This window comes from Monodelphis domestica, chromosome 2 (assembly GCF_027887165.1).
Source record: "Monodelphis domestica isolate mMonDom1 chromosome 2, mMonDom1.pri, whole genome shotgun sequence".
NCBI classification, from domain to species: Eukaryota; Metazoa; Chordata; class Mammalia; order Didelphimorphia; family Didelphidae; genus Monodelphis; species Monodelphis domestica.
This window is the reverse complement of record NC_077228.1, coordinates 134,619,660-134,631,689: the sequence shown is the minus strand read 5'-3', so window position 1 is coordinate 134,631,689 and position 12,030 is coordinate 134,619,660. Positions and strand designations below refer to the sequence as shown.

General features: G+C 37.4%; 1 protein-coding gene across 4 annotated transcripts in view; it reads left to right on the top strand.

Annotated features, from left to right (window-relative positions):
- NVL (nuclear VCP like) overlaps positions 1 to 12,030 on the top strand; it is a 101,235-nt gene that overhangs the window by 67,553 nt on the left and 21,652 nt on the right. For 3 of the 4 annotated variants that reach the window (XM_007481469.3, XM_056815993.1, XM_007481470.3), the window contains one exon: positions 6,003 to 6,102. In XM_007481469.3, the coding sequence (XP_007481531.1) occupies positions 6,003 to 6,102 (100 nt within the window). Of the gene's footprint in view, positions 1 to 6,002; positions 6,103 to 10,850; positions 11,220 to 12,030 lie in introns of those variants that run through there. The other variant, XM_007481472.3, reaches the window with a different exon arrangement.

The window sequence follows — 12,030 nt, the reverse complement described above, 5'->3', positions numbered from 1 at the left end:
TTCTTTCACATTTATCATTTACATTTTCTCAGAAATAGAGACATTTTGGGTTGAATGTATCCTTTTAAAAAAACAACCCAATTTTAAGTCTTCTTAAAGATTTGCTTTTAATTTGGTATAGGAAAAATCCAAATCATATTTCATTTCTCTTTTCCCTTTGAAAAACAATATGGGGGAGCAGCTGGGTGGCTGAATGGATTGAGATCCAGGCCTAGAGATAAGAGATCCTAGGTTCAAATCTGGCCTCAGGCAGAAGGTAAGGGTTTAAGAAAAAAAAAGAAAAGAAAAACAATCTGGAATTAAGCTACCTTTTTGTCAAAGACTTGGACAGATATTAAAAAAATAAAATTCTATAGATGATTATATTTTTCATTTACTTAATGTTCAAATAAAATTTTTGTGATGAGGTAAAAAAAGAAAAAATATATTTGAATGGCAGATTGCTTCAAATGTAATGAGTATGTTGGGGCAGTGTAGTGTAAGGAGAGAGGCTGCCTCTTTTAGAGGCATGAAAATTTCAGTTCAGGCCTGTCTCTGATCTTTACTAACTATGACCCTGAGTATTCGGAGGCCCACTAGGGCTTCATACTTGGACGGCTTCAGTACTAAAGTATAAACTTAGTTTGCAATCTGGATTAGTAATATGCATTTCCCTCTGTGTACTCTTTGGTATTATATCCTGTGGAACCATGTTATGTATGATTTAACCGCTTTTGTGTCGTGGATCCCAGCAGTCTCTTGAAGACAGTGAACCCCTTCTCCAAAAAAAGTTTTTAGAAAGTGAAAAGGCAACATGAGTAATTTCAATTATTTGTAATTGTAATTTCAGGTTTTGTGTATTAGAAAAATAAAGCTTCATACTGGGATAAGTTCAATTTTTGTTCCATACAATATCTTGTGGTCTAACAAACAAAGAGTTCAGTGCAGGGTACCCCAGACTGATTTTTTTTCCCTGCAGCCAATATAATACATCTGGTTCTAAATCCTGCCTTCATCAGCATTTCTATATACTTCCAACTCATCCCAGCAGCAAGAGTTAGAGAAATTCCATTTAAAATCACCCTAGACGATATAAAATAGTTAGGAATATATCTTCCAAGACAAATACAGGAACTATATGAACACAACTACAAAGCACTTTCCACACAATTAAAACTAGATCTAAATAATTGGAAAAACATTAATTGCTCATGTGTAGGATGAGCTAATGTAATAAAAAAGACCATCCTACCCAAACTAATCTGCTTATTTAGTGCCATACCCATCAAACTACCAAAAAACATTTTTACTGGATTAGGAAAAAAACCATAACAAAGTTCATTTGGAAGAACAAAAGGTCATGACTATCAAGGGAAATAATGGGGGGAAAATGTGTAGGAAGATGACTAGCAGTACCAGAACTTAAACTGTACTATAAAGCAGTGGTCATCAAAACAACATGGTACTGACTAAGAGACAGAAGAGAGGATCAGTGGAATAGACTTGGGGTAAGTGACCTCCTCAAAATAGTCTATGATAAACCCAAAGATCCTAGCTTTTGGGACAAAAATCCACTATTTGACAAAAACTGCTTGGAAAACTGTAAAAAAGTATGGGAGAGATTAGATAAACATCTCATACCCTACACCGAGATAAGCTCAGAATGGGTGAATGACCTGAATATAATGAAGGAAACTATAAGTAAATTAGGGGAACACAGAATAGTATACTTGTCAGATCTTTGGGAAAAGAAAGGTTTTAAAATGAAGCAAAAGTTAGAAAAAATTACAAAATGCAAAATAAATAAATTTTATTACATTAAATTAAAAATGTTTTGTACAAACCAATGCAACCAAAATTAAAAGGGAAGGTACAAATTGGGAAATATTATTTATAACAAAAACCTCTGACAAAGGTCTAATTACTCGAATATATAAGGAGCTAAATCAATTGTACAAAAAAATCAAGCCATTCCCCAATCAATAAATGGGCAAAAGACATGAATAGGCAATTTTAAGGTAAAGAAATCAAAACTATTAATAAGCACATGAAAAAGTATTCTAAGTCTCTGGTAATCTGAGAAATGCAAATCAAAACAACTCTGAGGTACCACCTCACACCTAGCAGATTGGCTAAAATGATAGCAAAGGAAAGTAATGAATGCTGGAGGGGATGTGTCAAAATTGGGGCATTAATATGTTGCTGGTGAAGTTGTGAATTGATCCAACCATTCTGGATGGCAATTTGGAACTGTGCCCAAAGGGTGATAAAAGATTGTCTGCCCTTTGATCCAGCCATAGCACTGCTGGATTTGTGCCCCAAAGAGATCATAAGGAAAAAGACTTGTACAACAATATTCATAGCTGTGCTGTTTGTGGTGGCAAAAAATTGAAAAAATATGGGGATGCCCTTCAATTGGGGAATGACTGAACAAATTGTATTTGTTAGTGATGGAATACTGTTGTGCTGAAAGGAATAATGAACTGGAGGAATTCCATGTAAACTAGAATGATCTCCAGGCATTGATGCAGAAAGGAGTAGAACCAAGAGAAAATTGTACACAGAGACTGATAACACTGTGGCACAATTGAATGTAATGGACTTTTCTATTAGCAGGAATGCAATGATCTGAGACAATTCTAAGGGACTTATGAGAAAACATTATCCACATTCAGAGGAAAAACTGTGGGAGTAGAAACACAGAAGAAAAACAACTAATTGATCACATGTGTTGATGGGGATATAGACTCTAAACGATCACCCTAGTGCAAATATCAATAATATGGAAATAGATCTTGATCAAAGACACATATAAAAAACCCAGTGGAATTGTGCATCAGTTACTGGAGGGGTTGGGGGAAGGGGAGGGAAAGAACATGAATATTCCATAATAAATAACCATAGAAAAATATTCTAAATTAATTTAAAAATATTTTAAGGATATTCATTTAGCGCAAAGAGTAAATTTTAAAAGATCAACAACTAAACTTTAAGAGATATTCATTTAGTGCAAAGAGTTCCTTTTGGACAGCTGTTTCCCCTATTCTAAAAGATATACCATTTTGTATATCTTCTTGACTTAAAAAGCATCCATTCCAATGAACTCTTTTCTCTGGTGGAATTCATTGGCTGGTAAACATAGATGAATCTTTTTTTTTTTTTGCTCATACCAGCCAGAACTCAGAGGCCACATACAATGAGTCAAAACAAGAACTAAGTGTCATAGGGTAAAAGTGTGTAGATGATTTTTCTTTGACTTAGTTGTGTAGAAAGGAAGAGGGGCAAGCAGCCCATCTAATCCCCACATCAGGGCTCTGTCAGGCAGAAACTCAGAAAAGAAAAGGATTTTTGAGCCACCTCAGACTGTGAAGCAGCCAAGCCAGTAGAAACTCCTTTTTCTTCCTCCTGCTCTAGAGCCTTGTGGAAACAGCAGAGGAAAGAGGAGAGGTAGCATCAGTGATTACAGCATTTTGGTGCTCCCAGACCCTTCAATGAGCCTGCTACCACAGTGAGGTATAGCCCAGGCATACCTCTTATATCGATTTAGGTCTTTAATCAGTACTGGTAGGATCCCAGTTTCTGTCAATCCTTCCTTAAATGTTTAATTTAATCTCTTTAGCAATAAAATGAATTGCTAAGACATATTATTTAAAGTAGTCCTGTAAGCATTTGTATCTGAGTAGGGTCAGAGCTGTAGAGGGGGCAGAGCCAAGTTGGTGGAGAAAATACAGAGACCCATCTGATCTCTACCAAATTACCCACACCTTAGAACAAATTCTGGAGCAATATAACTCACAAAAATATGGGATGAAGTAATTTTTCATCCCAACACAATTTAGAAAGCCAACACAAGGCATCTAGTACTCTGCAGTGGAGGTTGTGAACAAAGCAGCACACCAGTACAGATCCCACTGTCGCAATAGGTCCTGGGCACAGCTGAAGCTGCAGCAAAGGCTTCTGGAGCCTTCACCTACAGTAAATATGGTGGGATCAGACAGCTGCTCAGAAGGTGATTACAGGGGTCACTTTACTGGCTCTGGAGCAAGACACTTGTTGCATTGCCCATACCCAGTTCCAGGTTGCTGTCCTAGGGCAAAGTTTCAGAGTGAGGAAGAGAACTAGCACATACAGTACTTGTGGGCACTGGGGAACTGGGAATTCCAAGAGGTAAAAAAAAAAGTGCTTATGGTTACTCACAGACCAGAGTACTGGGCAGGAGAGTATTAATCATACTTCCCCTTACATCATACTACCTTGGATGAACTGAAAGCAGATAGATCCCCCGAGCCAGCTCTGAAGTCAGCTGCACAAAGAACCTGAAGCTTGGAACTGTGCTCATTTCACCACGGTTACAGAGTCTTACTTTTAACAGTTGTGTTTTTTTTTTTTAATTAAAAGGAAAGAGAAAGGCTGGAAAGTGAGCAGTAAAAGAAAGTCAACATAGAAAATTATTTCAGTGACAGAAAAAAACAAAACACAAACTTACAAGAAAACAAATTCATAACTGCTGTATCCAAAGCTTCCAAGAAAAATATGAATTACTCTTGAGCTCAAAAAGGATTTTAAAAATCAGAGATGTAGGTGAAAAATAGGGAACAGAAATGAGAATGATACAGGAAAATCATGGGGGGGAAAGTCAACAACATAAAGGAGACACAAAAAATACTGAAGAAATTAATATCTTAAAAAACAGAATAGGCCAATTTACAAAAATGACACAAAAACCCAATGAAGAGAAGAATTTCTTTAAAAGTTAAGATTTGACTATATGGAAAAATAGGTACATAAATTTACTGAGGAAAAGAACACTTTACAAAAAGGAGGTACAAAAGCTCATAAGTAAATCATGCCTTAAAAGTTAGATTTGGGTAAATGGAAGCTAGAGATTCCTTGAAACAAAGAAATAACGTTTTTAAAAAATAAAAGAAAATGTGAAATAGTTCACTGTAAAAACAACTGATCTGGAAAATAAATCTGGGAGAGATAACCTAAAAAGTATTGGACTACCTGAAGGCCATAATCAATAAAAAGCCATTATCTTTCAAGAAATTATGAAGGAAAATTTCCCTGATATTCTAGAAATAGAGGACAAAATAGAAATTGAAAGAATCCACCAATCACCTCCTAACAGAGATCCCAAAAGAATCCCCCTCAGGAATATTATGGTCAAGTTCCAGACCATCCGGGTCAAGGAGAAAATATTTCAAGCAGCCAGAAAGCCAGTCAGGATTACACAAGATTTAGCAGCTTCTACATTAAAGGATTGGAGGACCTGGAATATGATATTTCATAGAATAAAGGAGCTAAAACTTGATCTAAGAATCACTTACTCAGCAAACTGAAGGGAAATAAGTATTTATAAGACTCCTACTATGTATTAGCCAGTGTGCTAAGTGCCTTTATAAATATTTTATCCTCACAACTACCCTATAAGGTAGGTACTGTTATTACCCCTATTTTGATAGTTGGGGAAACTGAAGCAAATATACTAAGTGACTTGCCCAGGTTTACCAAGCTAGAAAGTATCTGAGGCTGATTTGAATTTAGGTCTTCCTCACTCCAGGCTCAAAGCTCTATCCACTGTCCCACTTGCTTCCTTTATATCTTTTTATACATCTCTATATCTATCTACATGTAGCTGCTTTGCATCTTATCTTACCTCTTAGACACTGCAATGGAACAGCCTACACTTTTGTCTAAAGAGCATAAGAAAAACGTGTACAAATTTTTGTTGAAAGATAAGAAAACTCTAAAATTAAGATTTTAATATGTTTGAAAATTTTAGATTATCCAGAGTTTTTCATAATAATCTTAGGTTAAACTTCCCCCAAAAAAGATCCTTCTTTATGAATGGTGCATATTGCTTTGGTGTGCCTAGCCTAGATTTCCTACTACAAAAGTTGTTAATCACAATTTAACAAACATACTGTTTGATAGAGGATTTTTCTGTATTAGTTAAATAAAATTTTTGCTTATGTTTTTGTGTTTTCTTGTGTTTAATGAATGCCCATTTCCTTTTTCAGTCAGCTGTCAGTGACCGGGTAGTGAGTCAACTTCTTACAGAAATGGATGGAGTAGAATCACGGCAGCAGGTTTACATCCTGGCAGCCACCAACAGACCAGGTGAGAAACTTGAATCTAAAATGAGACAAAAGAGCTTACAGAACTTATATTTCTAGAACTTAAAAATTTTGGGTAAATACAGATAAATTTAAGTAGCATGTTCAATTCAACTCCTTAACTATTTACTGAGTGCTGAGTAAATAAAAGGAAAGCATTGTACTATGTACTGGAAGAGAAATTCCTGCCTTCAAAGAATTTGAAAATAAGACCTGAACTTTTATGTATTATGGAAAAAAGAAATAACTCATTTAAGATTATGATTTTTTTTCTGACTTGTCTTGGTTCTTACTGCCACTGGGTATTATTATATACCTTTGATCTATTATCATGTTTCAATAAACATTCTCAGAGTAGAATGCCTTGTATTTTTTTCTCAAGTATATAGAAACATAAATGAGAGAAATCCTTCCTGCTCTGTCTGATCATTTATGTATGACAAGTTTGTATCCTAGGACTATGACAGCTTCTAACTATGTTCTGGTTCAGTCTTGTCCTATTTATGCTGAACATAGACACATGGTTTATGAAGTAGTTGTTGCCAGGGCTGGGCAGGCAGAGGGACAACAGAATATAATGTTTTACAAGAACTGAATTGTAGTTTAAAAAAAAATCTACATGGGGGTGGGGGGATATCTAGGTAGCTTAATGGATTGAGAACCAAGCCTGGATACAGGAGGTTCTGGGTTCAAATATGGCCTCAGATACTTTCTAGCTGTGTGACCCTGGGCAAGTTACTTGACTCTATTTGCCTAGCCCTTTAAAAAAACTTTACATAGGCTGAGCCTTTTTCAAATGTGCCGCCCACTTACCTCTCTCTGCCACTGTTCTCTATCTGCTCCAGGCTCCAATATTTATAGTAACTATATGTGGATTCCTTTTTGTGAATCTCAAAACAGAGCTCAGTAAGCACTATTAAGTTTTATCAGTGAGAATAAATGCCATATAGTGCTGAGATTTGTCCTGTTTGTACATTTTATTTTTGTGCTTTTTTTCCCCCTTACCAATCAATTAGTTGGCATTTATTAAGTTCCTTGTGTGTGTCAGGCACTGTGCTATATGCTGAGGGTACCAGTATAAATCATGAAAACAATCCTGTATCTGGGAACTTTCATTCTGAGATGATGAGTACATGTATGTGTATATGTAGAATTAATATAGGAAAATGATTACCAAAAAATCTTATGTAAAGATCTTTTGTACAAAGTTTTACATAAAGTCTTATGTAAAAGATAGTGCTCAAACTGTGTCTTGAATGAAGAGAGGGATTCTTGGGTGTGGAGGTGAGAAGAGAATGCATCTCATTCATAGTTGGGATTGGGGAGGAAATGACAAATGCAGACATGGAAATGGGAAGTGGAGTGTAAAGGACAGATTGCCATTTTGGCTGGATCACAGGAGGAGGAGTAACGGACAAATTGGAAGTTTAGGTTGGCACCAGGTTGCAAAGGCCTTTTAAAAGTTAAATAAAGCAGTTTATATTTTATCCTAAGGAGTTGAGGGGAGGTACAAGGTCAGATAAGATAATTACTTGGCAGCCATTTTGGAGGATGGAGTGCAGTGGAGAGTTTGGTGAAGCAGGAATACCAATTAGGAGGCCATTTCAATAGTCTAGATGAAATTTGGGAGAGGGAATGGGTCAGATGCAAAATATGTGTGTGGAAGGTAGAAACTTAACAGATTTGACAACTGATAGCAGAGTAAGGGAGAGAGGATAATGTTGAGGTTGCAAATAGAGGATACTGAAAGAATGATGGTGGTACTTTCTGCAAAAACGGGTAAATTTGGAAGATAGATTTTGGGGAGGATGAGAGAGAATGCTTTCTGCTTTGGACATAGATTTTGAGATGTCTCTAGGACATCCAGTTTGAGTCCCAATTCCATATAAGCAATTATGATGTGGGACTGAAGTTCAAGGGAGAGGTTTGAGCTGGACACATACATTTGTGAGTCCTAAACTCCAGACTTCTTGTTGCCAAAAATGTAAGATTAAAATTAATATCAATAATTTCAAGTATTATATTTTGTAAGATTTATTAGTGATCACTTGAAGTAGAAGAAAAAATAGAAGTACAAAGCTTAAGTATGACCACATGAGTAAACTTTCCGCCAAGCTCTACCCCCAGCCTCCACGGCCGTGTTCTAGGAAGAAGTGTAAGAACTTAAATTTAAGTCTTATACTAAATATGATGGTTATAAAGGAATATTGTGGTCACCAATTTAAAAATATAGCTTCAGTCAAAATTACTTTTAGCAGCTTTGTTTACAAAGAGGTGGAAAGAGTGAAAGTGGAAAAATGTAGATAAAGAGACAGATTCTAATAATCCTACCAGCTCTTCTCCAGTAAAGTGAGACTCAGCCCCACAGGGGCTTCCCCACATTCTTTGTCCCACTGTGGATTCCCCAGTAATCCTCAGTCAGAGGTCCTGGTGGTGTCTTCAGCCAAGGTTCAACCAGCGTAGCCTCCTCCAAAGCCAAGGCAGGAATCTCAGTCACTCACCCAGCAAGCTGACAAAGGATCTAGGGAAAAGTTCTCCTTCAAGCCAGGAAAGAAATCTCCAGAACCAATCTCTGTGAATGCCAGGAAAGGAAGAATCTCCAGAGCCAATCTCTCCAGAAGCCAGGAAAAGGAAGAATGCTTATACCCTTTTTTTCCATGTCACTTCCTGTCACTCTTTAACAGAAACCAATGACAATCTTTCCATTTACCTAATACTGCTGAGGGGTGGGGGTGGGGGGAGGACGTGGCCTTTGGAGTTGTCACTCTGGTAAATTGTGAACTCTCATACTTAATGGTAAGTAGGGGCACTTTTAAATTCTTGATTTGATTAATTAAAACTCAAGACAAGGGGAGAGTTAATCCTATCTTCACACACACACACCTGTGATTCTTTGGGAGACTAGTCTCCCCAATGAATCAGTTAACACAACTAGCTTATACCTCTAAAGATCTTCTAGCTAAAGGTGCATACAATATTGCACTTTCTAAGAGGAAACTACAATAGTTGAAGATGAGGGAAATAGAAAAGAGAGCAAAACCAATGTTTGCTAGGTGCATTGACAAAAAGGCAATTAGGGGGCAGTTCCCTTTGGTATAAGAGTTTACATTCAGAATAAATGTGTTCAAACCCCTTCAGTTCAATCAATTATATCCCAAAGTTCATTCTGGATCTTCTGATGCAGTGTAGATTTCTTTATGGCACCTTCTCCAAACAGTTCATTTTCTTGATTCGGGGAGTTAACGATCTTCTTTTCCTGAAGTTTTTTCTCAAAAAAAATTTAAAGTCCAGTTTTTATGAAAATTATACAGAAGAGAAGAGGGGCAGGGTTACATCAAAATATATCCTCCCTACATTAACATTGTTAGAGCAGGTTGCAAGAGGAAAAGATGGAGCTTTGAAGGAAGAGTGAGTTACAGCAGAGACTGTTAAGGAACAAAGGATGCTGGGAGAGAAGATGGGACTTGAGAGAGCTCCATGAAGAACTCTGGGGGCTTTGAGCTGAGACCTCAAACTGGCAGGAAGCATTTCCTTTCTAGGAATCTTTGCCATAGAGGATTTCCTCTGTGAGTGTCAAGAAAGTACTCCCATCAAGTTACTTCTACAAATTAATGACATCTCAACAGAAGAATCTAAACTCTTCTGATAATGAGGGGCTGAGGACTCTTTGTCAGAGAGCCTGGCACTCCCCCCTTGCTCTTTGCGCCTGCTCTATCCTTTCCTTAGCCCTATAGTATTATAAATATGATTTAGAGATTAGTGTGGAAGTTTGGTGAAACTCAAGTTGACTGGATAGTTGCTTGCGGGAAGAACCAAGTAGCAGGGAATAAATTAGGGAAACCATTCCAACTCCCCAACTCTCATTACCATTATTCATAGACCATTTTATACACAGTTTAAGATTTATTGCTGGGAGCAAAAAGGGAAGAGTATCTGTTGTGCCACAACAGAGTGCTAACCAAGATCCCTCCCCTGCTGAGTCAAAGGGGGAGGCTTATCTTAGTAACATCTTGCTGGGGAAATCTGGGGTGCCTCTAGTATCTTCTGAAAGGGAAGACCTTCCTCTGTCTTCCCATCAGCCTCACACAACAGGGGACCCCTTATTTCCTGTGCAACACCCTAACAGCATCATCTAAGAAGAGTGAAGGAGAACAGGATCTTACACATCAAGGCACCTACCCCACAACATTCTGCTGCCTTCATAAAAATCTCCCTTTAAGACATTGTTTAACCATCACTATAACATCTAAAGTATAGTGAATATACCATTCTTATAACATGTAGCATAAGGACACAAATGGGATGCTAGATAATAAGATAGTTCTGGGGAGCAAATTCCATCTACACAACACAAAGATGACAATTAAATTCATGGGAGCTGATAAGGCCCCCAGTAGCAAGAATGTAGAGAGACAGAAGAATGCCCAGGACTGAGCTTTAGATGATGAACCAATAAAGGACACTGAAAAGAAGCAATAATACAAATGGGAGAACCAGGAGAGAATAATGACTTAAAAGACCAGAGAGAAAACATTCAGGAGGAAAGAATGAGCAACAGTATCAGATATATCAGAGAAGGTGGAAGGGATGCCATCTGAGAAAAGACAGAGAACAGAGCCAAGATGGTATGGTGAAGCAAGACTATTCTGAACTCTTCCCAACTCACCTCCCAAAACAGCTAAAAAACATGTGCAGAAACAGGCTAACCAATAAAAAGTTGTAATGAGTCATTTTTTTTTCAACCCATGACAGCTTAGGAGGGAAGGAAAAGATCTTCGGGCTGCCCAGGAACATGGCTGTGGGCTTTGGAGACAGTGGCAGCAGAAGCACCCAGGTACAGAAAGAATCAGAAAGAGATTACAGAGGGATTCCTGTGCTAGCACTTAATCCAAAATCAGGCACCATTTGGCAGCACTGTTGCCATTAGCAGTTGTAGATGGCATTTCCAGGACATAGAGGAATGATAGCAGTTTTGAGGGACCAAGAGCTGTACCTACAAAAGGACAAGAGCAAAGACCAGGAGTATGACCAGAACTCTTCCCAGATCATGCCACTGTGGAAGCACTGAGAACTTATAGGCCCTCCAGATCTCACTGTGAAAGCAATAGGACATAAAAATACGATGATGAAGCTAAACATTCCCCATCCTCCAAAAGCTGAGCAGAACCCAGCTCTAGTCCAATCTAGACAAGTAGGTAGTCATTGTACCACAGTGTTTTACTCTTAGGTTTAGCTTCTTTTTTTTATTATCTTTGATTTAATTCTCCAAATTTTGTTGGCTTCAAAGAAGAAAAATCTTTATAGAAAGTACTTAATAAAACATGACACAGCGTATTTTTAAAATTAACTTTTCTAAACCCTTTTCAAATATTTAAATTAGCCCACATATTTCTCTGGTGAAGGAAATCATAGATGCATAGTTAAATCTTCATTTTCAGCTAAAGAAACAAAAGTGTGTGATTTAAAATTTTTAATCATTAGCCATGTATTGGACTAAAAAAAAAAAATCAGACTGCTTGGCTTCCTTTGTCATGTTCTGTCAAGTAAATCATATTTTGTCCTCTTGCTTTGTCTTGTGATTAGGACAATGGCTCCTTCCCTACTCCCCGGCACCAACCACTCCCCCTTCCATACCTTAAATTCTTAAGAAGAATCTTAGCAAATTGAATCTGGTGAAAAAACAATTCATTACAGTTGTATATATAGATACTTCAGAGAAGTTATTTGGTAGGCACAAAAGGTACAGAAGTGGACTTAAATCTTTTATCCAACTTGATTCGTCGTAGTAGAGCTCTGGATCAGATGAGTACTAAGTTCTAAGACAGGTTCCCTGACTTCAAATTCAGTTCATAAGAGGGAGTTGTACTCTCTTGTACACGCCATCAAATATATCTTTTTTTTGGCCAAGAACAAGTCAAACATTGGATATATC